The following is a 26,239-nucleotide window of genomic DNA, read 5'->3' on the forward strand; positions in this document are numbered from 1 at the left end:
TTCCATATATGCAAATTATATTCAATATGTATCACATCTTACAACTTTAAACTCATATAAAAGTGGACAGGCACATACAGCACATACCAGATACATAAAATGCTCATCCAAACATCTAGATGAAGCAGGTTTCACGGTCATAAAGGTACAGTTATACAGTACATATGGACGATGGAGAGGCCACTCTCCCAAAATGTTGTCAGACATTCATTGATTGGAGGGTAGAGACTTAAAAGTATAGTTTGCCCTCGGGTCGTTCTACATTACCATATGTTCTGATTGGTGCTAGCTCAAGCTGTACTGTTAAGCGGTAAAGAATGCTGAATATTGCTCTACTTTACGCAATTAAACTGCATTACACATAATATGTTTATTAAAAGTGCTGTAACATTATTTTGTTCAAATAAGTGTTTAACAGATATATTCTCGTAGTACCGTAATAATTGCTAGTGTTCAGTGACATGGGTCTCACCATCTCTTTAACTCTAAAACAGAATATATATTTTCAGGTCGGGACAAACATTTTACCAAAATCAAACGATGAAACAAGGATTTGTAGCCAAAATAGAAACACTATTGGCTTTTCTCTCCTGATGCGTCATGGATTTTGATGTGATTTGGCACTATATTTAAATAAAATGGGTATGACAGAATGCAGAATCCATGACAGTCATCCTGACATGATCGGATATAATAATCATAATCATCACATTGAAGTGACCACTGCTTCAGACTGCATTTACTAGAAAACATTTGTAAAATACTGTATATCATTAAATAAGTTTGGCATTTAAGCATATTGCTACATTTTAAGCAGCCACAGCAGTCAAGTTGTGACCATGCAAGTGAATCATCTTTACAAGCTGTGTTCTGTGGTAGCTGGTTTACAAGACCACTGATTATTTTCTAAATAATATAGATAAGAACACTTTTCTTTTTTTTCTAAATTTTTATCCCACGATTTTGTAACCCAGTTTTCTTTCCACCCAGTGCCAATTATCTAATGCAATCCTGGGCGCTACACTTCCTCTGCCAACCTGGGGGGGGGGGGGGGGGGGGGGGGGGGGGGGCAGCGGACTGACCTCATGCCTCCTTCTATGCATGAGGAGTCCAAGCTGCTTCTTTTCACCTGACAGAGGGGAATTTCCCCGGCCGGATAGAACACTTTTCTTAAGCAATTGATCATGGGTCCGTCTCTGGTAGGTTACCACATGACAAGAATATTTTCATAAATTACAGCATTCTAGAACTCTAGTATATGTCAATAAGCTACAATATGCTCATTTTGTGCTACAACGGTGACAGTTTTATTAGACTGCAACTTCAAGTAGAATTCATCTCTGGCATATATACTCATTTCATGTTAAAGCTTTGCAAATATGAAAACGTTAATACTCTTATAAAGAGTTAAAACAATTCAGTTTCATAGAAAACAAAAAACTTTTTTTTAAATACACTTATACTTCAATGAAATGTAATGTAGGCTAAATAAAGCTTCTGTATGTGAAGGGACTGAAACATAGTAGGGAAATGGACAGTGGAGACAGGATCTGACAACATCCTGAATTATGACAGTCATTGATGTGTTGCCTCAGTCTTTACACTTACACTAAACAATGTACAAACTACTACTATTAAACAACAATGTGCCAATCCTCAAACTAACAGAGAAACACTAAGCTTTACTTTCCCTCTCTGACTGTGGTCGGTGGCAATGACCCTCCAGCCAGCAGGGCACAGCAAAAACTAGAATGTAAATTGAGTAATGATGACATTTCTGAGACATCAATGTGTACTCCACTTTACCAAATCTAAAGCACTACTAAGAGAAAATGTACCAAAAGACGCAAATAAGGCTTAAGAGTTGAGAAACTTGACATTAAACACTGATCAAGCAATAAGCATAATATGATAAATCCACAAATTTTCCTTCTTTTTTTAGGGACAGGACACATTTATCATCAAGTACATATGGATTATGCAGTAACAGATTTTAGCACAGCTGGTGTAAATTATACCTTAAGCTACAACATGCATAGTGATACATTTTGTTTGTGCTCTAACCTCTTTCTAGAACTGCAAGTGGTTATGTTATTATTCCAAGTGAAATATGCAAAGGACAAATTCTGGTTTGCTTCCGGTAAATAGGCTAAAGCGTTAGGCTAGAGGCAAAAGGCTTTAGTAATAATGTTATATTGGTTTTAAAGTCTTAGATCAGATCTTTGAAAACAACCATGTTTGCCAACTCCAAGTGAAATCACTGGTGAAAGAACAAAAACAGCTTGCTTAGGAAGCCAACTAGCCAACTACTATTCAACCTCTTGCAGTGTGGTATATATTGCGACTTTCTCAATTAATTTTGCAGATTTACTTTCTACAGGAAACTCCCACCCAGACTGAAGGGAGTAAACTTCTGGGCTTGCTGGGCTCCGATCTCTGCCACATACAGAGCCCCCGTCTTCAGATCCAAATCCACCAGGTGGGGTTTTACTTCATCCGCCAATTGGATCACGCTCACCACCTGGCACTGACCAATTACGCCCACTGGAGGTGCATCCAGCAGAGTGATCTGATTGGTGTTGAGCTGAACGACGACAAAGTACTTCTTGTCCGGGGTTAGTCGGACAGAGTATGGCGCATCCTCTGTGAAGCAGCTCCCCCATGTCCCCAGCCAGTCCCCGGTGACAGAGTTGAATACCTGGATCCTCTTGTTCCCTCTGTCGGCCACCCACACCCTCTGATAGTTGTCCACGGTGACACTGTGTGGGATGTAGAACTGTGCCAGGCCCTGACCTTTCTCACCATGCATCCACAGAACTTCCTGGTCCCTTGACAGCTTGATGAGGCGGTTATTCACCCCTCCGTCCCCGTCAACGATGTAGATCTCTCCAGAGCTGTGGACAAAGATCTCAGCTGGCTGGTCAAACTGCAGTGGGTTCATCCCAGACCCGGCCTTCCCCGGTGTGCCTACCACCTGGAGTGGACAGCATGAGTGGACGGCACGTATGAAATACCAACCGAACACAAATTATAGTTGAATACTCTTCAAATTAGTGGAATTATTAATTAGATATACTTGAAATACATATACTCAAAAAAATATATATATATATAGCTGATCTACAAGCTCACAACACGTCACAGCAAGTTGTAGATCTAAAAACGATTGTTCACCTATGCCCAATTTAGAGACCCCAGGTTGAAAGTGGTTAAAAAGCAAAACACATTGGCTGCGTAAGTGCCAATACAAATTGTCAGTAAAGCATGTAGTCTTATCTTATTATTAACAACATAATTCCATAGGCTTGTGTGTGTGTGTGTGTGTGTGTGTGTGTGTGTGTGTGTGTGTGTGTGTGTGTGTGTGTGTTGTTGTTTTTTTCCTGCCCCTCCATCACAGTGAAGCCTGAACAAAATCTCTCTTTTCTTGCAGTGACACACTGGGGTTGCAAATAATAATCCAAGATAAAGCCATCACAAACCTGCAGAAGAGTCCCAGATGGCGAGTACTGTTTGATGCAGTGTCCATATGGTCCATTCCCCACGTCTGTGATCCACACTGTGGGATTGGATGAGGCAGCATCTGCCACAAATATGCCGTGAGGCATCTCCAATGTGCTTGTGTTCCAGGCCATCAGGAAATCCCCATCGGTGGAGAATACCAGCACCTTGGGCACATTCTCACCTAAGAGACAGAGTGGAACATTTATCGAAATACAGCAATAGAATGTTGATGGCATATGTTTTAAAATGTGCATTCCATTCAATTTGAGGCTATAATATTCCATGTTTTTCTTGATAGTCTCACCAAATTATGTTTTTCAAAGTCAGTAGAGTGGCATGTTTTGCTAATTAAGGAAATTAGGTCTGACTATGTAATGTAATTAGGTCTGACTTTAAAATGTAAATGCATACACACAGGATAAAATATAAAACATTGAAGAGATTTATTATTCACCTCTCTGGGCCACATACACCACGCCAGAATACTGGTCCACGGCCACTCCAAACGCATCACCTCCGAACAGTTCGGGGTATTTAGGCCAGGATATGTCCAGTTTGTACAGGGGTCTTCCAAGGAGCCGATAGTCCCGCCTGAAGCTGCTGCCTTCAAAAGGCTGAGAGTTGATGGTGCCGTACAGAACCATCATGACAAGAAACACCGTGGCCATTGTCGTAGCGATCAAGCACGTGTGACCTCTCTTTTTCATCACGAGATTATCGTAATTGGTGACTTCGCAGTTAATTGATCCGTTTATGCAATTGTATACAAATGTTGGGATCGTTTAGTTCCTTCTTTGAGATGGTTAATGATTGTCCCACATAACAATCAATCTACATCACTAAAGCTAACCTGACGTTAGCTAGCTTTTATCTCTATGAAAACAGCGAGCTACTGTCGTTAACTTCACATCGGCAACGGCATGACCATTTCGTGTACTCCGTTGGAAACGTTTAGGCCTAGATTTCAGTTTCATGTGAAGCTGCTGATAGTCCGATCGAAGCAGAGAACTCGTCTCTTCTCAAAAACGACAACAAAAAACACATGACAACTGTCATGGGCCAACGGAAATTACGTGGGTTTAGAAGGATTGCAACGTCACCACGTCGTGTTGTTGCAGGAGCGTTCAGCTGCGTCAATTCACCCACAGCTGTACACTGAACGACAGGAACAGGTACATTTTGCATTCAAAGTAAAAGCATGACACACACACACACACACACACACACACACACACACACACACACACACACACACACACACACACACACACACACACACACACACACACACACACACACACACACACACACACACACACACACACACACACACACACACACACACACACACACACACACACACGAATGAATGGTTCTTATTAAAAGAGTAGACGGAATTTCCAGTGTTCTAGTGAATTTGTGGAGTTTGATACTTTTATCAGGCTTGCTTGATGTACACCTACAGAAATTGATTTGATGACTGAAGCAGTAGGCTAATGTAAGACCCATCTGTAAGTCGGATTCTCACAGTCCAATGTTGGCAGTTATTATTTTCCCTGCGTATAATACTATTATGGCACCATAATACTATTGTGGTGCGTCATATTGGAACACAATATTTTAACACAGAGAAACAAAGCATATGGGAAAATATTTGTTTTTGTAGGCTATTACAGTGCATGCGTTATTAGAATTTACACCATGGACCAGTGAAACAAAACACACTGTAGGTGTAGGTCGGACAAATAACTTGTACTAGAGAAGACATATTGTGTGCTGATGTATTGATGTTATGGACCTCTCAGAGACAAAAGTGAGATTGAACACCAATCTACAAGCAGTGGTGGAAAGTAACTAAGTACATTTACTTAAGTAGGCTACTGCACTTAAGTACACTTAAGTAAAAGACTCTGTATGAGGGATTACCAAGGGTGAGCCAGAAAATAGCAGCCAGGAGAATGAGACTATAGCGGGAGTCGCGGGACACTGCCAAAGGCATCAAGAACTGCCAGCCAGCAAACTGGTGCTCTGGGAACCAACACACGGGCATCGATCACGAGGACGTCCCACGCTAACATACGTGGATGTACTCAAGTGCGATGCAGGAGCGCAAAGTACCAACGAACTGGCCAGATGTATGGAGAACTGGGATGACTGTAAATGACGATGGAGGGCTCGTCTGAGGACGACCTAGAGAGACACTTTTGAGGTTGTGAGCTTGTAAAGCAGTCCCCACTGTAATGTCACATTGCCACTATGATTTCAGCCATGTCAAGATCACCATAAAAGCAGACTACAAAGAGTGTGAAGAGTAAAACATGGGACTAGATAAGAGGGAAGAACATGTTGTCACTAAGAACACTAGAGATGCGCCGATCAATCGGCCACTGATCGGTGATTGCCGATCATGAGAAAAACAATCAGTGATTGGGATCGGTCACAAAAAACCTGATCGTGGCATCCCTATAAAGAACACTGATCACCATGATCAGCGACATATCTCTATCGTTTGACTAGGTAGAGCTATCAATAGACATGGCCAGCTGCCTACATGAAGTTCATACAGTACTAAAGAAAAGAGTCTCTTTACTTAGAATATGCAGTGCTGAACTAGCAAATATAAAACTTATGTAAACAACCTTATCCTACAACCAGGCCGGGGTTCCCAAACTTTAACTTGAGATCAAAAACAGAAGTTAAGTGTCTCCCCAGTACCCAGATCAACTTCAAACATTTGGCCTATGTCTGCACTCTGCAACCACATCGCTTCACAAACAGATTGTCATCACAGTTAGAACAATGTCCACTGCGGCAAGTGGCAGCAAGCAATCAGTTCTCTGACACAGCAGCCATCCAGAAGACTTAAACATCAGCAATAATAATATTTTACTCACCGGTCAGTAGAGCTGCAGGGCAGGCCATGCTTCGGCCAACCTCCTTGTGACTGCCTCTTACAGTATTCATTCCATTCTAGAAATTAATGGAAATAGAAATAATTGCACAAAAAGGATTATGTCATCAGGGTTAGATCAATATATATATATGACATCATCACCTAGTACATCTAGCCTACTTTAACTACTTAATATCTGACTTCTTTGCCTTTGAAATTTGAATGATGGTAGCCTACCCTTTATCCATTTCATTACAGGTTGCGGTTGTCTTTAAGGTAGTAGGCCTATAACTTAAGTTATATTTATTACCAGTTTACCACAAAGCTCAGTTTAATACATTTTCCTGGGTGTATCCATCTTGCTGTCAGTGAGATTGGAGGTTGGTAAACACCTGTTTGCACCCCCGTCCCCACCCCTTTGTGGGGGTTTGCACCCCCGTCCCCACCAGTGAGGTTGCATTGAATGTCCATATAAAATAAAATATTCAGTTGTATTTACATTTGATATAATATTTCCAGTCGATCTGTCTTGTGAAGTTGCCCGAACAGCCAAGGCTCCAAGAACAGTCAGTAATGCAGTTTAAGGGTCTTTATTTTTCCCTAAAACTCCTCCACCAAAGTCCAGTACAGATTCAACAGTGTGAAACCAGGAAAATAACAATAACAATAATAATAATACTTAGAAATGAAATGAACACTACACACTACAAACAAAACCCAACTGGATAAGAGCTCTCTTCAGGCTGTACCCTGATCACACAAGGCCCTGTAGCTCTCCCTCAGGGATGTTACCTGTGCCATTGCCTACTTCTAACTAACTAGCCTGTCCCTGCAGCCTCCTTTAAATAGGAGTGGATCCACCACTGGGCACAGACTCAATTAGCACATTTCTTCTCACATACTTCACCAATATAAATACTTCCATCAACCACCTTGAATAAACAGTAACCTAAACATTCTCAATAATGTGTTACAATTAAACAAGTATAAATCAGAATGAAAACTCAATGACAATTACTCAAAGCACCCCTCTCCTGCATAGCACTTGGCCACTTCCTCATCAAGGGCAAGGACTGTATAAAGAGGACGGGAAGCGAAGACCGTAAGGGCGCCGCCATGTTGCTCCATGGTGCTCCATGGAAGGAAAGAAACATGCACAATGGGCTTTATGCAGCCAACACTTCCTCCTTCAGCTTCCTTGGTCTCAACTGCACATGTTTCTTTCCTTCCATGGAGCACCATGTGAGCAACATGGCGTCGCCCGTACGGTCTTCGCTTCTTGTCCTCTTTAGACAGTCCTTGATCAAGGGAAATGTCACCAGCAGTGCAGGAAAGACAACTAACCAATCAGTGATCATTTTCATTCCACCACACAATAATGGAATAGTCTTTGCATGTTATAGAAAGCAGTTTGTGTCTTTACTTGCGCAAGCAGAGCGCGCAAGTAATATTTTCGCCCGGTCTCCTTCGTCGTGACAGCTGTTCCGCCATTCGAGGCTTACGCAGAAAAACATCAAATCTGTGCCTGTGTTGCTGGACCAATGATGACGAAATGACCATATTTCTTACGTCATCATTTAGAGCTAGTCATACGTATACTATATACATAATCAGTAAAAAATAAAATAGCAAATTGTGCCTGATCTGCTGGGACCAGAGTACGTGGTGTGTATGTGTATGACTAGCTCTAAATGATGACGTAAGAAATATGGTCATTTCGTCATCATTGGTCCAGCAACACAGGCACAGATTTGATGTTTTTCTGCGTAAGCCTCAAATGGCGGAACAGCTGTCACGGTTTTTGGCGCAAAGTAACCACAGTATACCGCTAATCAACTTACAACTACACACTTTATACAGTATAGAGTATAGAGTATATATGTATACATATATAGTATATGCCTATATACTATATATATACTATATATATTTCTTACGTCATCATTTAGAGCTAGTCATACGTATACTATATACATAATCAGTAAAAAATAAAATAGCAAATTGTGCCTGATCTGCTGGGACCAGAGTACGTGGTGTGTATGTGTATGACTAGCTCTAAATGATGACGTAAGAAATATGGTCATTTCGTCATCATTGGTCCAGCAACACAGGCACAGATTTGATGTTTTTCTGCGTAAGCCTCAAATGGCGGAACAGCTGTCACGGTTTTTGGCGCAAAGTAACCACAGTATACCGCTAATCAACTTACAACTACACACTTTATACAGTATAGAGTATAGAGTATATATGTATACATATATAGTATATGCCTATATACATAATCAGTAAAAAATAAAATAGCAAATTGTGCCTGATCTGCTGGGACCAGAGTACGTGGTGTGTATGTGTATGACTAGCTCTTAATAATGACGTAAGAAATATGGTCATTTGTGGTCATTTGGTCCAGCAACACAGGCACAGATTTGATGTTTTTCTGCGTAAGCCTCAAATGGCGGAACAGCTGTCACGGTTTTTGGCGCAAAGTAACCACAGTATACCGCTAATCAACTTACAACTACACACTTTATACAGTATAGAGTATATATGTATACGTATCGTATATAGTATATGCCTATATACTATATATATACTATATATATTTCTTACGTCATCATTTAGAGCTAGTCATACGTATACTATATACATAATCAGTAAAAAATAAAATAGCTAATTGTGCCTGATCTGCTGGGACCAGCGTACGTGGTGTGTATGTGTATGACTAGAAAAACTAAAAAGGGATCCAGAATATATCTACAACGATAAAACAGTATTTCTTATATAGATAGAAACTTGAATCATACTTAATAATACTAGATGTTTATATGTATAAGGTAGGTAGTAAATAGTTACATCTAAACATTAATCATTTCAAACGTTCCTTCACAGAGATACTGAGATTTGACAGTTTACAGCGGTCGAAAGGACTTGCGCGCTCTGCTTGCGCACTAGTTGGCCATTTATGGCCTACGAGTGTGCAACAAGCAAGTATGCACTCGACAGAGTGCAGTTCTAGTTGTATATAGGGCACGGGTTGCCCCGTGACATGTCTATATAGTGAGTAGCCTGAAACAAAAAGTAGGTAGGCCTACGACGAGGCTAATTCGTAAGTTATCTGACTGAAGTAAATGTAACTACCCTTTAGTTAATTTATTAGACTATGCCCAGTTTGCCCACCATACCATGAGTTCACTCACTTAACTGTCACGTACATGAATAGGAGACATGCTAGTATACATACCTCCTCAGTAGGATATAAGGATTTTCAAACATTCCGTCATGATTTATTTGGGTTGGCAACTTGGCATTCCTCTGTTCATGACGTTCTGCGGACTGCGGCTGACTTCAAGTGCTTTCCGGGGGTTAATTAGAAGAACCACAACTATTACTTTAGTATCAGTTTTAGTTGTTGCCGTGCGTGCATTTAAAAACAAAACGTCTATTTGAATATATCGCATTTATGAATTCGCAAAAAAACCACCTTCAAACTCGCTCTGCTCTTGATCGCGCCAAAGCAGCAGCAGGTGCGTGTAATTGGATACAGGTCCAGTGTGTGTGAGCCGCACCGCCGCACCGCCGCACCTGCACCTGAAGGTTCATCAAAAAAAAATCCCGTGTATAAGAAGAAGAAATGTATTTTATATGGAAAATAAAATTGTCAGAAATAAAAGCAGACATATGATTTGAATAGGCCAGGTAGGCTACGTTTTTTTTAATTAAATACGGTAGTTTATTGAACATAAATAAAAACAGCAACAGAGTAGTCACACACAGTTCAACAAAAGGAATAGCACAAAAAAAAACGTATTGCGGTCTTGTTTCCAGTTATAGCCAGGCCCTATGCAATCAATTCATAGTCATCCTACGACATTATTTATGTATTTGTTTATTTATCTATGGCCTACTTTCATTTTACAGTAGCAAGCAACAACAAAGGCTTGGAGGGGGCGTGATTTTATTTTGATATCCACGAACAGGAAGTTCTCATTTTGTGTGACGAACACTTTACAGTGCTGCAGCAGCGGAGCGGACGGCCGACTGATACCCTGTCGATTTACTGTCCACAATTTTTTTTAACTCCATCAAAGGATCTAACGGCTGGGGCGGACGACAGTCCGTTGAGGACAGAGACACCTTTAATGTAGTTCAAATCCCCGAAGAATCGGCTCGATGGAGGTCGTGGACAGCCCTCTTAACCTCGTAAGTTTCTGTTGATGTTGCAATAACAGGCTAACGTTACTGTAGCCTACAGTTGACTCGCCAAGGAGGATACGTTGGGTGACGTTGCAAACAATCGACGTGTCGACGTATCCACCCATATGTATCTATCTATGATCTATCCACCCTTTTCGACAATCGTCACTCACTCCACAAAAACTGCGTATTCTGCCCATTTCCAGTTGGAGAAGAGAAGAATACGTCATTTTGTTGAGCGGCGAAATTACATAGTTACTGAAGCACTTCCGCTAGACGACGCTTTAATTGTTACGTCATTGACGAATCCTTTATTTATTTTATTATTATTATCTTGACTTGAAGCTAGATGCTGTAAATAATGTAGCCTTTGGTTTTGTCCTACATGCATGTTTTGCTGGGCAGCAAATTGTGCTTAAAGTATTGCTATATAAGTATAACGGTTTATATGCTACAGTATAAGTAGGCAGTCAGAAAGTGAATAACATGGTAAAACATTAACTACAGACAACTCGATCACAGCTGCCTACAGTACTTCCTTTCAATGTAACATTATGTGGGGATCGATCATCAGCCATGTGTTCCCTTAGCCCTAGAACGGCTCTTGTTGTTACGAAGTATAATTAAATGATCACAGGCATTCTAGGTCTAGTGTTCCCTCGGACCTAGCCCTCCAAGCAGAACCCAAATGCTACTGAAGTTTCTGACATTTGTTCGACCCAGTGCATTGGGTCCTGTTCCACGTCGTCCATGCCACCTGATTAAAACATTTACTGGCTCATGTTTACATGTTTACCGCCTCTCCGCGCTCTTTGACGATATTCTTCAGTATGAGGCTTTCTGAATATGTAAAGTATAAGTACCCATACATGCCGCTGCGAATATCTCCTGTGGCGCGGAAGCCGTTAAGTATTTTTAATATATGTTTGCCCGATTTGGAAGCTTGGATTCTTCTTTTCCTTCCTTGTTTATTGACACCTCATTGTACCGCCTATCTGGCTAGCTAGTGGCGCTATAGCTATGACACAGCAGATCAGAGGCAGGGACGTAGCCTCACAAGCCAACCGCACACCGGGAGGCGGTACAATAAACGGTAAACAAACAAGAAGAAATAAAGCGACCAAATCGGTCAAACAAAGATTAAAAATACTTAACGGCTTCCGCGCCACAGGAGATATTCGCAGCTGGATGTATAGCTACTTAAAGTTACCGAATTCAGAATAACTCAAGGAAAATAATGGCGTCACATGCCGCGGGTCCTATTTTAGAGAGAATCTCCACTTCCGCATATAGGAATTTCCATACGAAAATACAGTAGTGAGCAGGGACCCAACGTAAAACTCAACAAAATATCAGAAAAGTTTTACGTAGGGTCCCGAAAGGGGCTACCTCGGACCCTGGGTCGGGCCCGGGGGTAGGTATAGTTAGGATTAAGTGAAAATAGGTACACTCCCATATTGTGTGTCTGACTCTGAATTAAATAATTTAGTAAACAGTACTGTGAAATAAAAGTTACCTATAGTGATTTGTTAATTCCATATTTAAACACTTTCACCCTGGCGCATGCAGTGAAAGTTTTGGGCATGTCTTTATAGGCAAAATGTCTGTGTGTTCGGCTGTTTTTGAAAATATTTGAATATAGCCTATGTGGTTTAACCTTCCTACATTTTAAACTCCCTCCTGTCACCGTTCTATTCTCTCTTATTTCGGTCTGCTCCCATTTATCTCTCCCCAGGCTCACCAGCAGTGCAGGAAGGCTGACCGCCTGTTGGCAGCAGGAAAGTATGAGGAGGCTATTTCCTGCCATGGCAAAGCTGCAGGTCAGTTAATGCTGACATAATGGTCCACTGCAAATCATTTTATCCCAAAAAATAATGAAGAAAAAAAAGTACATAATCCTAGCAGAAAGCCATATCATCTTTATCTATATATTTTTTATTTTTTAATGAGTTTTGGACAGTCACAATATGTACATGTCTAGGGCTAGGCTGCCTATATGCCTAGCCTAGGCAATCCCTGAGGAAGTAAAAGTAATAGCAAAATTCACACAGGGTGTTACAATCCATAAATGGCAAAATCTCTTGATTACACCATCATTGTTCTTGTGTGAGCGTGTAAGTATTTACAAAGACATATTTCAATAGGAGGCATAGACCGTCCACATTAGGAGATACACAACACAAGCAGCCAGGCTAATGTCTGGCTTTGCCACTTAATACCGCATTGTGGTTTGTGCCTGCGGCTTCATGCACAAACCACAGATACCTTACTATAAATAACTTGAGATTGCCCAGAGAAAGTAAAACAATGCCATTATTAGGTTGTATTGTTTACATTCATATGCTATTGTAGATAGCAGCGTATATATTATTAAACCATATTCTGTTCATGTATATAGGCCTATTTGTGATAATACCACCAATATGTATGGACTGACATACCGTCCATAATCGAGATTGTTGTGTTTCTATCTCCCATGATCTGACTTGAGTTCCCTAAATAAGGTCTAAACAGTGCCAGTACTTTCAGGACAACCAACATTTGGGGAATAAGACTTATCCTCAATAATAATTGTCAAGTGGGTTTTTGCATAATTTTGTTAAACCAGGCCACTTCGTCGTGTACTGTACTCCTATGTACTCCTATGACCCGTCCTGTTTTTTTACTATCTGGCCCTGTTCAGAGCTCCTATTATGAGACAACATGTTCTCACTCCTCGCTGACACAAATAATAAATGCAGTTTCTCCTAACATTACACTGTAGCCTACTATGCAGGTTGAGAACAAGTCAAAGAGAACCATAACATACCTAGAACTATTGCATGTCAACCCCAAATCATTAAACAGACATTTTATTATTTTATAAAAAAAATTAAATGTAATTTTCATAGATAGAGAGAACCAATTCAGAGGGTTACAGAAAGGTGTACGGCATGTCCACAGCTATTTAAAGCTCAGGATCTATAGTACTGTAGAGGTCTACTATTACTACTGTCTGCTTCTTAGACATGTTGGCTTTTTAGTTTCTGCTATGTCTTTGAAACTCATCCTAGGAGCTATAAGTAGCCAATTCTATATGGAGCTGTAAGCAGGATATCCAACCTTCTTCTGACTAAAATGTCAATTGAATTATATTAGCCCAATCATGAAGCATTGCACTGTGCCAATGCTAAGGGTTAGAAGTAGGGATGTCCCAATCACGTTTTCTTGCTCCTGATCCGATTCCGATCAATTGATTTTGAGACATACCGATACCAATCTTTCCCGATCCGATCTTTATATTTTTATATTACACTTATGCCATATCACAATAGCAAATATCCTAATTTATGTCACTAGGTTAATCTGTTGTTGCCTTTCAATTAATGAAAGGCATTGTCCTGGTGGCGCAGGTGGTAAAGTTCCTGCCAACCACCATGGAGACTCTGATTAGACTTTTCTCGGCGGTGTCACCAGCTTGCCCAATGGACACAATTGACCGTGTTCACAGCTGGCTGGACAGGGGGACCTCTGTCACTGACTGCATTAGCATCTCCTATACGGTTGGTCGGGGGACCTGGAGCAAAAACTGGACACACGTGGGTGTTCACACTCTCCCCAATACCAATAGGTGTCAGCCGGGACTAAACTCATGGAGGTTAACTTATCCTTATCATACAAGGGTACTGAGTAGGAATCTGTATTTAAGCGTGAACAGCGTCAAGTATGTAAACTAGAAAAAGGTTAATTGGCCATATACAGTAGGTGTACAAATGGAATTAAGGGCAGTGGGAACATTATACAGCACAGGACATAATTCATCTCGGCTCACACACACACGTGGGTTATTTAGGAGCATGAAATATAAGGCTGCACATTTAAAATATTCACTGTATTGACGGCTGGGAGATATGGACAAAATAAAATCCCAGACGTTATCTATATTTGTCTCGTATCACAAAAACCAATATGTTATTGATATATTGCCCAGCCCTTGTGCAGATAGAGAAATAATTGCGAACGCAGTGATTGCGAACGCACTGAGCACTAACTATGAGACCCTACAGATCATGTCTGTCTGTGTGTCTGTGTCTGTCCCGCTGTGACACCACCCGCCCGCCACCAGAGGGCGCACCGGCGCAGCTGTAGCACACACACACACACACACACACACAACCACACACACACACACAGTAGAAAACTTAAAAAGATTACTAACTAAAAAGAAAAAAAAAGTACGTAATTTATTCTAATTGTTGTTATTGCAATTTACGAGCTGCGTTCGCTTCCCGCGTTTGCGCGTCTTACTTGTTTTATAGAAGCCTAGAGGTCAATATACTCTTGGTGCAATGAGTCTAAATATTAAGTGACTTCTTATAAACCTAAGACTATACAATAGATATTGTGGAGAATTTGTCTTTCAGCACGTGCTGTTTCTTTTTCCATGTTTTTTTTATTGTCCTTTTTGTTTTAAATGAGCCTAACATGGTTAAAAGTTTCAAGTTCAATGGGATAGTTAAATAAATACAAAAGCAACTTAAAAATCACACTTGTGTGAAGTGAGGGGCTCTTCTCATTATACATCATCATACATCACATCCCGTGCTACAAACACACAACACTGTCATTATACATCATCATACATCACATTCCGTGCTACAAACACACAACACATGTGCATAGGAGGGGCTAGCGCCTCTCAAAAACTGTCTGGGGTGCACAGTGCACACAAGCCTGAGTAGACATTAAAGTTCTGAAAAGTAAGTTAAATATTAAACTATGACCTCAGTCTGCAATGTTGCACAACACTGTTGTTATTGCACAAGCCGGTTGCTGTTCTAATGTGATAACATTACACTATGCCCCCCCTATCTCTCTTAATGCCCCCTCTCTTTTACTTTTTTAAATCTCTATCTGTGACTTTTAGATCTACTGAGGGATGCCATGAAGTTAACGCAGTGTGAGCAGGTGAGTGTGCGTGCGCCGTGCGCGTGTGTGCAATTCCTGCACACGTACGCAGGAATTTCTCTTGTTTTGCAGGTTCACTGTTGTCCGTAAACAGTCCAGGTTGATTGACTGATGTATGTCATTGCCTATTCACAGTTCAACAGTTACTTTCACATTACTTCACAAAAAAATCTTTCTCTTAATATTTTTATTACAGAAAAGAGGGACATCAGGACAAAATCAAGCATATTTTACCTCTTTTCTCCCTATATCTTAATTATCTAAATTATTAAAAAACTCATGCAGTAGTGCTAATATAAAGGAAGAAGAAAAGCAAAACTAAAAGCAAAGAAAAACTAAAACAACAAATGTAATAAAATAAAAAACTTTCAATAATTAAGAATCAATTAGTTCAATTAACTGTTCTACCACTAATGTCCATTACGGTTGGCATGATTTATGTGGGTGAACACGTTTGCTGTTCCGTAGGCCCGCCTGTCCATGGAACTGCAGAGGGACAGCCACGTCAAGATGCAGCGTCTAATCCAGGAGCGCTGGAAGAGGGAAACGCGTCGCGAGGCCACCAAAACCCGGCAGGGTACGCCGCGGCCCCCCGTCGCCGACACGGCACTGCTCGCCCAGGCCACCTCCCAGCTCCATCTCCAGGCCTGTCCAGGTGTAGTCCCACCTTCCGGAGCGAGGGAGCGCGAGTACGACACTCTAATCTACCAGCTGCAGCTTCGGCACGGCGGCGGGCCCCCGTCCGTCCCCCCGCCGAGCCCTGGCCCCAGGACCACCAAAGACGACAAGACTCGCCTGGAGGAGCAGGAGACCACCATCGAGGGCCTGCGGCAGCTTGTGATCAAGCTGATGGAGGAAAACCAGCAGATGGTGAGCGAGAACCAGCGGCTGACAACCGATAACCAGCGGGTGCGCTCTGAGAACGCCCGGCTGCGCTCGGAGGCGGCACTCGAAGCACCAGACTTTGTGGAGTGCTCGGAGCTGTGGGGGACGACTGGGAAAGGGAAGAAGGAGATCGCCATCCCGCAGCTACCGCCGCTGGAGATGCCCGCCCAGGAGGATCTGTGTCTGGACGACCTACCACCCCTGGAGGACATCCAGAACGAACTGCAGGAGCTACTGGACAGGGATAAGCTGTGAACGGAATGACAGGCAGACGCAATTTACCATTTACACACTCGCACACACAAAGATCGATGGGGATGAGTGTTGTTCAATGGAATGGAGTTTTTTGAGGCATTAAGAAACCTATCACTGCTGTTTGAGGGTAACCGTGTAAGCTAATGGGTTGTTCTAACGGGTCATTGTGTTGGACGACCCAAAACATCACGGTTTCATGACTGTTTTTTAAACCAGTTTGAAAAATAGTTTTTTTCTTTACTAGTTTTTGTTGATGCATAGCTCTCATCTGACAACAACAGTGATATGGTACACGCTTTTGACCTGCTCACAGGAAAGGTAGAGAAGGACTGCCTTGATAAAGCAGATAAAGCATATAGACAAACATTAACACTCAACACACAGCCAAAAGAAGCATGGGGCTGTGGGCTGTGTTTAATTAAAGCAGAATGCAAGAAGACGTATTTACACACAATTTGACCCGTTTGTGGCATTGTGTCAAGTAATGAACACTGCAAAAAGTGAGAGCGCACACGCATACATAAACACATACTACACCTCTCATAACTCATGCAGCAGTGCTAAAGTGACCAGAGCGTAAGCTAAAGCTCCGTGTCGGACTGAAACTGTGTGCAGCAACCGTACTTGCACACACCAGAAACTTTTGTATCAACAAACCAGTGCCTTGGAACACTTTTCAGGTCCCACTGTGGTGGTAGTCTTATTAGGGGACCTCGACACTTACTAGAAAAAAGGGATGAGTATTTTGATTGTGTTTGTCAGCGTTCAGCAGACGGTCCTTAAAGCTGGCAAACAGACCCAGCTGACAGATTGACTGTAAATAATACTTCAAGATCATTTGGGTGTAGAAAAAAAAGAAAAAGTGTTTGACTGTACCTGTATTGATGAGGAGAAATGGTCAGCAACACCACAATCACTAGATACGCTTAACAAATGTAGTTAATAATTAAATCAATTCATTTGATGAATACAGCAAGATGCACTGAGTTTATAAAATCTTAAACTCTTTCAATGTGTTCCACTGACATGACACATGACGCGTCCGACTGAAGAATTTAGAATTCAATCATTGCGAGGCATATTTAATTCTACACTCAGACAGTTTATATAGACAAGGGTGACATAGATATTTGGGAGGTATTGGAACTCAACGTTGATATTGCAAAGCTGATAGCACCCACCTATTCTTAAAAAGAGCAGTGGGTCAGAAATGCACTGGGAGCGGTGTTGGAGGTAAGGAAGGAGTGATCTCTTATCTGTCTCTCTCCCTGTTAATACATTGTCAGTCAGTCAAGCCCTCGCTTTGTCCAGAGGAATATTTGTTTTGGTGAATTAAGTGTTATTGTGTGTGTGTGTGAGTGAGACATTTTGGAAGACTGGTGTTGATCTGTTTCAGTTCTACCACTCGCAAGATGTGTGTGTGTGAGTTGTCGTTCTTTGTGTGTGTGTGTGCGTGAGAGAGAGTTGTGTGAGCCTTTAAGTCTGATTTATTCTGTGTCACATGATGGCAATAACTGATGTGTCACATTTGTCAGTTTCTGTGGAATGATCACGGTCTAGACAGGTCGCCATGTCATTTTAGATCAGTGGTTCTCAAAGTGGAGTCCAGGGACCCTCTGGTTCCTTGATGGGGTTCCAGGTGGACCCTTAAAGGTCTGTAACTCTGAGTTATGAGAATCCTTGAAATTAAAAAAATTGAGAACCACAGCCAACCACAGATCATTACAGCTTTCTCATCTCTATCTCTTCTTTAATCTTCTCATCTCATCTTTTTCCCCCTCTTCTTACCTAGTTTAATGTTTTTATTTTGCTCCTTTTTAACCAATCTGTGAAGGAGCATGGTTATCTTTTTAATTTAAAGAAAATACAGGTTTTAAAATGTATTTGTTTGTCCTGCAATGCAATGCAAATGTTTTGGTTCCATGTTCTAGTTGGTCTCCTTGCAGCTAACTAACTAGCTTATTAATTAACATGATGTTGTTTTGCCTTATAAAGAAAGAAGCCCAGATACATACTGCTGTCGGTCTTTCATTTATGTCCAATTGAACAAAATGAGAGCTGTTTGTACGTACAAATCAGAACCATCCTTTCCCAATCATTGAAGGTGTCTCTGTGCTAAGATTTAGATCTGATTCTATTATAGAAAGAACTCTTTCTTTGGATATGCTTTTAGATTTCCACTGCAGCCCTTTGGCCCCTCTGTTTTCTAAAGGGGCTCTCTGGTTGAGATGGGGCCCTGAAGGTCTGAGCTCAGTGAAGTCCAACTAGTAGGCCTAGTTATTCTTCCTCTATTCCCATTGAGCACATTTGTCACTCTGGTATCTCCATATTTGTTGTTTCTTCATAAATTAATGCTGTATTTTATACTTTGTCAAATGACAGTGTCATGCAAAAGTTGCATAAATAGCAGTTTATTACATTAAAAAGAAATGCCTTTAATGAGACGCAGAAACTAGTAATACCAGGTTGATAAGTGTCTGTAGGTTTTATAAATATTTAACCATGTGTTAGAGATTGTTTCCTGAAATGTAACCATTTTAGATTGAAAGCTTTCCACCCGACAGTCTTCACATGGTGGCCATTTTGCTGGGACATCCTCAAGTATGACACGAGCAAAATGGCTGACATTTCTTTGGTCAATGCTTTTCACAACATCTCTATTCTGACGATAGTACGTGGACAATTTAAGGAGACATTATTGATTTCAGCAGCTATGGCGATTGATGAATTTGACAGGAATATTCTATGTAAAATTTCACATCATGTCTCCTAACATCACTTCATTGGCGGTCAGGAATATTTTATAACTACAATTCATGACATGACACATTATAGGCCTAAATCCTTTTTTACCTGCCTACTCTGTAAGCAACTCTGACTTTCACTTTGTTGTGTGTAAATTGAAAATTGTTTGACTGATACAAAAAGCTGTTGTGGATCCAGAATAGGGCTGGGCAATATCAATATTATAGATATTGTGATATGAGACTAGATATCGTCTGGAAATTGTAATATCATTATATGGCATATTTGTTATCTTTCCCTGTTATCTTTGTCCCCTAAAGCCCTAATAGTGAAAGTATCACATGAGCTTGTAGATTGGATATTTTCAGAAATGAAAATCTATGGACTTTTAATGTCTTTAATCAGAACCCCACTTGTGAGTGAAGTCATGGGCAGCCAGTGGGCACCCCTCACTTCACATATTATCAATATGATATCACAATACTGATGAGAGGTATTTGGTCCATATTTGATTTTGTTCATATTGCCCAGCCATAGTCCACACTGCTACATGTGGCTAAATTATTTAACGTTTATTAATTGTGTTACTTTAATTGAAAAAAGTACTGTAAAACCTAGCTATCACTCAATTTGAATTGAACCAGTTCAAATTATGTGGCTATAACTTAATATTAAACTTGATTTTTATTTTTGAACATGCAGTATGGAATTAACCACGTGAACCCTAGCGTCCCTATTCAGGTCAAGTCAAAACAGGCGAATATTAGCCAGAAATTGCATAGTACAAGAGCCTAGATCATCTATTTTCAGTGAAGATAATTGTAGAGGCAAAACAGGTGGGGTTCATTGTCTCAATTCATGAACTTCAGGTGTGCAATATGTACAGTAGGCCTGCCCTACATAACGTCTATAATTAAAATCAGGGGTGTTTGTATCTCATTGAACACTTGATTGGGCTCATTATTAATAGCCTGGCGCTACATTATTAATACCAGGATTGGATTACATACATTCACTCAAACCAATCTTAACTGTGTGTGTGTGTGTGTGTGTGTATGTTACAGTAAATGCCACAGAGGAAGCAGGATATTGTTATGCTTGAATGCGACACAATGTGAGCTTGTAGATTGGATGTTGTCAAAGGAATAATTACCAGGACAGTGTTGTTAAAGACCTGCTCAATAGGAATTTTCACTGCCAGTTCAGTCTCCATACTTTTTCTCCTGTGGTGATGAAAAGCTACATTTGCACACAGCAAACGGCAAAAATACAAATATATATTATATATACATATCCACACTTACATTAGTGTAACAGTAAAATGAGCATAATGTCCTAGAGTGGGTGCCACAGTGAACTAGAATAAATCAGTTGTTTTTAATGACTGCACTGTGAGCACCACCATCTTTATGAATGAAGGAAACTTGTGCCAGACTTGCCTGCCTGAGGTCCAATGACTATAATGCCACGCAGCTTAGAGAGAAAAGAAAATGTTGAAGGATGTTTGTTTTGTAAAGAGGGAACTACATTCATCTTTTGTTTGTCATTCATTTAAACTTGTAATGTTCAATTGTCAATTATGAGTTTACAGACATAATCAGGGTGTAGTGTAGTCACATTTTATAGTGAGTGTGCGGCACTGTGCGCGCATGTGAACTGGTGTTTAAATAAACAATTCCTTCTATTGAATCTCAATACTTACAATATTGATTTCAATGACATGACTGCATTGTTTTTTTTCTTTGCTGGTGATGCATGAATGACAATGCTAGCTGTATGTTAAATGATTGTTAAAGATATTAAAATTACTATTTTACCTTGTGTACGTGGCTGCCTATTGTTATGCTGCTATGTTATCGTAGGCTCGTGATAACTCATATCTGGGCTAACATAGCAGACAACCTTTAATTACACGTGGTTCATAGATGTGAAAATGTAACCAAAACTTCCCTGTACTACAGAAATCAGGGGAATGGCCCGGGGTACTACTGAAGACAAAAGAATTACGTCAAACATTTTCATGTCAAAGACCCCCAAATTGGGAGGCATTAGTTTGCAGATCCCCATCTGAAAATATGTGCCAGGGACCGACATAAGCTGTGTAAATGTTTCCAAATTCTCTCGTGACATGTTGTGAGTTTGTACATCAGCTATTATTCTATAGCTGAAGTAGAGTACAAATTTAAATTGGTTAAATTCATTTTGAATATACATGTAAATAATTAATACTATATTAACAAATGTTGCTTGTGACCCCCTAGAATGCTCTCAAGGACCCCTGAGGTATGACAGGTCAAGAGAGGACAGAAGAGAAATAATAAATATTATAGAATACTCTTCTGTGGGTAGGATGTAGTTGCCTAGAACTAGTATGTAAATAAAAATAAATAAAGTCCAAGTCAATCAAAGGCCACAATTACACAATTTGTTATTTTTGGGCCAGAATTTATTCAGGCATACTTTTTTGTTGCATTTACAAACATAGCAACACCCGCATCATATAAATTCCCCCCCCACAAACAATCACAGCCAGAGAACTTTGGTATCATTAGTCAGTTACAACCACAAAATGGACAGACATTTTGACATGTTGGTTTGTTATTCCACATCACCAGGTATTTACGTCTTATCATTCAAGATAGCATGGTCCATACAGTAATGTATTATCTCATGTTTGCCATCTCTACCTGCATTATTAGCTGAATGCACAACCTGTGGATTCAAAAGTACCCTCTCTAATGCAATTATTAAGGGATTAAATCAATTGACTACACTCTGCTGTACACGTAGACAGAGCTAGTTACTGTTATGTTGTGGCCTACTTGTACCAATCCAGGAACATTTGAATGAATACCAGGCGAAATGTAAGAACAACCCAAAGTTTCAAATGTCTCTGTATACCATTCAAATTAGAGCCTATCGTCTCGAGTCTTGGTTGTGTTTTGGAATCCTCTCACAGCAGAGTACATTCTAGAATGAGATGAGACGCAACAGCATCAACAATAGAAATGTGAGAGGCAATAATGTGCAAACAGGTCGGTTACAATACATAAAAAACACATTTAGTTTTTTCATCCAAAGATAGAACAAAGACAAAAGAGATGCAATCATACTGGTCTCAAATGATACAAATAAAACATACCTAGTTATTTACAGCTGGGGATGTGATCAGGACACGCAACGATGCATAGATTAAAGAGGAGGCAAATGCCCCATAAGACAGGAAATTTCCATTGGTAATAATTGTTTGTGATGTGCCTGCAGAAAGCATTGAAGCCCCGAAGGTATTAAAAAAACAAATCCCCTGATGCATCAAATCCCCATACATCACATGTATCCTCTCATTCACACTCCTCTAATCTTCCTCCTCCACACTCCTCTTCCATTCCCTTCCGTTCACTTCATTGGTATGTAAGAGTTAAGGTGTTCTCTTTAAGAAACGATGGGCACTTTTGGTCAGCTGGCGTTTGTTATGATTCATTCAAGTGTGTGTCAGACATAGTTTGGGGTCAGTTACACTTTCCTAGCCTCTGGCTAGTGGAGAGAAAAGTAGTTTGATGATTGAGGCACGAGAGCGGTGTAATTAGTCAAGCCTTAAGATTGGAGTATCTCAAAGGACATCTTCATTTTGAACGCCCTCCACAGATATTTACTCACAGTCTGGACATGTCTCTTTGATAAAGTAAACACCAGAACAGCTCCCTACCAAATGGACGTAACCCTCTCAAATGGAACATCCATTATCAGGTCTGGTTTCATCGACTTGGGATGAACTGGCCAATCCCTCATCCCATGAGGTGGTTGCCTGGATCCAGATATCCTGCATGTAGTGTATGTGTGGACCATGCCACACAAGCAGAGCGCTGACAAAGAGTATGTTGGAATATTAACTCTTACCTAAACATAACACCTGTGTCCTTTGAGAGTCTACATTCTAAGCCAATGTAACTCTATGTGGTGGTGTTGCCTCTAGGTGGCAGCACCGTATAGGGCTACATGGCCCAGGATCCTCAGGAACACATGCAGGAAATTCAGTCTGTTTTTCTTAATTCCTGAATGGAGATGACAGAGTTGTAAAAATGTATTCAGTCACTGATGGTATCCACTTAACCCATTAAGACTTGAGGACAATTCTACAAAAGGCTTGCGGTGGGGCCGGTGGTGATTTTTACGATTCTGTCCCTATTGGTACAGAACTCGGACGGCGCAGTCGACTGAAGGTCAGCCACCGCAGAGCGAGCTTAGACGACCAAGTTCAATCACAAATACAATTGGGGTGGTCGTATTTGGTCCCCCTGCTCTTCTATATAGACCTTTATATCCTGTGGTCTTGTTTGACCTTCAGACAAGTGGTACTGCCTGAAGGTCACATTTCTCCAAGCAGGCAGGCTCTATTAGTTCAGTGGAGTGTAGCGAAATTATGAACTAATCATGATTTGTACAAGAACTGACCCCAAATCTACTGTCGCAGATATGACCAGGAACAATGGAAGAACAAATAATACGAAGTCACTAACAACTACTAAAACTATAGGCAGCAGAAGCAAAACCTAAAAAAATAAACATTGAATAAAGTGAACAGAACGGCAGATGTTCGTTCAAGACGTCTTCAAGACGTTAATTCCTATAACAATTAAAAACATGCAACAGCCAAAACTAAAACGGAGAAAAAGACAAAAAAAAAGAAAGAAAGGAAAACGCCTTCGAATACAGCAGTTTTTTAGTTTTGTTTTTTGAATGATGACAGTCTTTGTAACTTCACGTATGCACATGTCACAACATGTCATACAGTGAGTTAATCAGGTAATAAATATGTTGATAAAAAGATCATTACAAAAGGCGTACAAAGGCGTAAAAAGTCAGACCCATTAGTGTTTAAAAACATCAGGAGAAAAGTTCCAGATGAGGTCCTCTGTGTGTGCGCGTGTGTGCGTCTGTATTAAGGCTGTCGGCAAATAATCCAATTCAAACATAAAATCAAAACTGTAAATATAAACTTACGTTCGATTGTGAAAATTATTATTCAAATGTGAAATAAAAAAACAAAACGTAAAAAGCAGCTCTGCCTCACACTGCTCTCTTATGTACATAATGCACAAAAATAGATATTTGAAAGGTTCGAACCTACTGTATAGGTGCTCTATTTAGGAGGTATATTCAAATGTAATTTCTTGGCCAATTTTGACAGACGTGTGTGTGCGCGTGTGTGTGCGTGCGCGCAGGGCAGGCGCCAGTAGTCTGTTCACATTGCATAGTTAACAGAACTCAGTGCTGGCCTCTTCTTGCCTTTGATTTTCAGAGATCCATAACGAGCCTAGCAAGAAACACAAATATAGAAGAGATTAAACTGGTATCATGGTAGAATTAAGGCCTATTCATAGTCTAGTTTTCGGTGATGAGGTGACCACCGCCATCACCGAAAACGACAACATGATGACACTGAGCCGCGGTGAAGAGCAAACCAGCTCTTCTCTCTGTTTTTAATCACCACCGAAACAGTGGTCACCGAGAATCACTCCAGGCAATGTGATTGGTCTAGAAGTTGTTATTTTGTGCTGGCTTAGCCTGGCTATAGAGCGTCGCAGTCCCGCCCCCTACCAGGGCCCAGGAAATGATTCTCCGTTCATTTTCCTCATAGACATTTCAAAAAGTATTTATTTAAACTAAAGACGTTTACGTTTACGGACAAAGCCAACTCTTGTCGTGACAAATCATGACAACAAACACAATTTTTTGTTGTTTTTCTTCTTTGTAATTATTTGTTTGGTCCAAACAGGCAGTAGAGAAAGCAGAGGGAAAACAATGGACAAATTTGAGGAAGTGTTGGAGATATGAGAACAGTGATGGACTATGAGCGGCGCCATCAAAACCACTGTTCTGGTGAACAGGTGACCACCAAATAGGTTCTCTTCACCTAAATCTAGACTATGAATAGGACTTTATTGGGAGTGGGGGGTGTTATTGGCAGAACTAGCCTCATACAGCTGTCATTTTCACACACAAAAATCACACCCGCTCTCACAAAAACACCCTTTTATTGATTACTTACCTTTTATGTTTGTTTGTTCTCTTTTCTTTTGTCAAGCTGTGAGCTTGCAGCTATTTTAGACTGATTTGTTCGTGTGTGTGTGTTTGAAAGTGAAATTGGTTAATTGTATCCGTTTATATGGTTATAAAAATTGAACCAGTGAAAATGATTGATTGAAAAAGAATCGATGGAACACAAATGATCTTTTTCCATTTAGTGAAAAGTAACAGTTTTTGGACATGCAAGGTATTTGCCAGACTAAAGCCCACCACACACCGGCTGCGTCCGCCGCGCGTTCCGACACAGCCGCCCTCCATTATTTTCAATGAACCTAACGCACACCGGCTCCGTCCGCCGCGGCGCCTGGCGCGCCAATAGAACCCAGTTCTATTTTCCAGGCGCCGCCGCGCGGCAACGCGCCGCGCCACAGACGGTGTGTGTCGGGCTAGAGACTGACGATATCATCTTGGTTCAAAAGCCTTTAAACATGTTCTTACATCTTTGCGGACCCGTGAGCGTGTCAACTTAACGCTTTGTGACCTCCTCAGCCCTCTCTGAGTGACAGCCTCGTCCTCAGAGAAAGTAGGCTCACCGTCCTCCTCATCCGACCTCTCCTCTTGTTCATAGTAGTACTCTGGAAACACACACACACACGCACACACACACACTTATGTAAATAATGAAAGAATCCGCCCCAAAATATAATCCCTACATTTTGGGCCAAGAAAATGAACAATGTGTCACCCACCCAAAGCAGGTGAAAATTAAATAATTAAGAATAATTTATTATTTAA

At 40.8% G+C, this 26,239-nt stretch overlaps 3 protein-coding genes across 3 annotated transcripts in view; 1 reads left to right on the plus strand and 2 right to left on the minus strand.

Annotated features, from left to right (window-relative positions):
- Positions 1–1,162: 1,162 nt before the first annotated feature.
- LOC310874233 (NHL repeat-containing protein 3-like) lies at positions 1,163–4,551 on the minus strand. The gene is made up of 3 exons (XM_083786955.1): positions 3,956–4,551; positions 3,480–3,682; positions 1,163–2,974 (listed from the first exon to the last, which is right to left on the minus strand). The coding sequence occupies exons 1-3, from the start codon at positions 4,206–4,208 to the stop codon at positions 2,375–2,377; spliced, it is 1,056 nt and encodes a 351-aa protein (XP_083643081.1). The 5' UTR covers positions 4,209–4,551; the 3' UTR covers positions 1,163–2,374.
- A 5,843-nt stretch (positions 4,552–10,394) lies between these two features.
- On the plus strand, positions 10,395–18,684 carry nrbf2b (nuclear receptor binding factor 2b). The gene is made up of 4 exons (XM_083787390.1): positions 10,395–10,591; positions 12,321–12,405; positions 15,492–15,532; positions 16,001–18,684. The coding sequence occupies exons 1-4, from the start codon at positions 10,562–10,564 to the stop codon at positions 16,670–16,672; spliced, it is 828 nt and encodes a 275-aa protein (XP_083643516.1). The 5' UTR covers positions 10,395–10,561; the 3' UTR covers positions 16,673–18,684.
- A 3,773-nt stretch (positions 18,685–22,457) lies between these two features.
- Positions 22,458–26,239, minus strand: part of reep3b (receptor accessory protein 3b) — a 42,773-nt gene continuing 38,991 nt past the window's right edge. The window contains exons 7-8 of the mRNA XM_083787391.1: positions 25,943–26,079; positions 22,458–24,731 (exon numbers count right to left, since the gene is read on the minus strand). Coding sequence (XP_083643517.1) covers positions 24,660–24,731; positions 25,943–26,079 — 209 coding nt within the window. The 3' untranslated portion in view covers positions 22,458–24,659. The remainder of the gene's footprint in view (positions 24,732–25,942; positions 26,080–26,239) is intronic.

This window comes from Protomyctophum parallelum, assembly GCF_964188405.1.
Source record: "Protomyctophum parallelum genome assembly, chromosome: 17".
Lineage (NCBI taxonomy): Eukaryota > Metazoa > Chordata > Actinopteri > Myctophiformes > Myctophidae > Protomyctophum > Protomyctophum parallelum.

What these genes read in the sequence shown, in the direction of transcription:
- LOC310874233 (XM_083786955.1), bottom strand. Translation starts at nt 4,208, where the DNA reads ATGAAAAAGAGAGGTCACACGTGCTTGATCGCTACGACAATGGCCACG. An exon ending in GGTGTATGTGGCCCAGAGAG is followed by an intron (nt 3,683 to 3,955) that starts GTGAATAATAAA and finishes TCTGTCTCTTAG; the next exon opens with GTGAGAATGTGCCCAAGGTG. An exon ending in CATCTGGGACTCTTCTGCAG is followed by an intron (nt 2,975 to 3,479) that starts GTTTGTGATGGC and finishes TGTCCACTCCAG; the next exon opens with GTGGTAGGCACACCGGGGAA.
- nrbf2b (XM_083787390.1), top strand. Translation starts at nt 10,562, where the DNA reads ATGGAGGTCGTGGACAGCCCTCTTAACCTC. An exon ending in TGGACAGCCCTCTTAACCTC is followed by an intron (nt 10,592 to 12,320) that starts GTAAGTTTCTGT and finishes ATCTCTCCCCAG; the next exon opens with GCTCACCAGCAGTGCAGGAA. An exon ending in CTGCCATGGCAAAGCTGCAG is followed by an intron (nt 12,406 to 15,491) that starts GTCAGTTAATGC and finishes TGTGACTTTTAG; the next exon opens with ATCTACTGAGGGATGCCATG.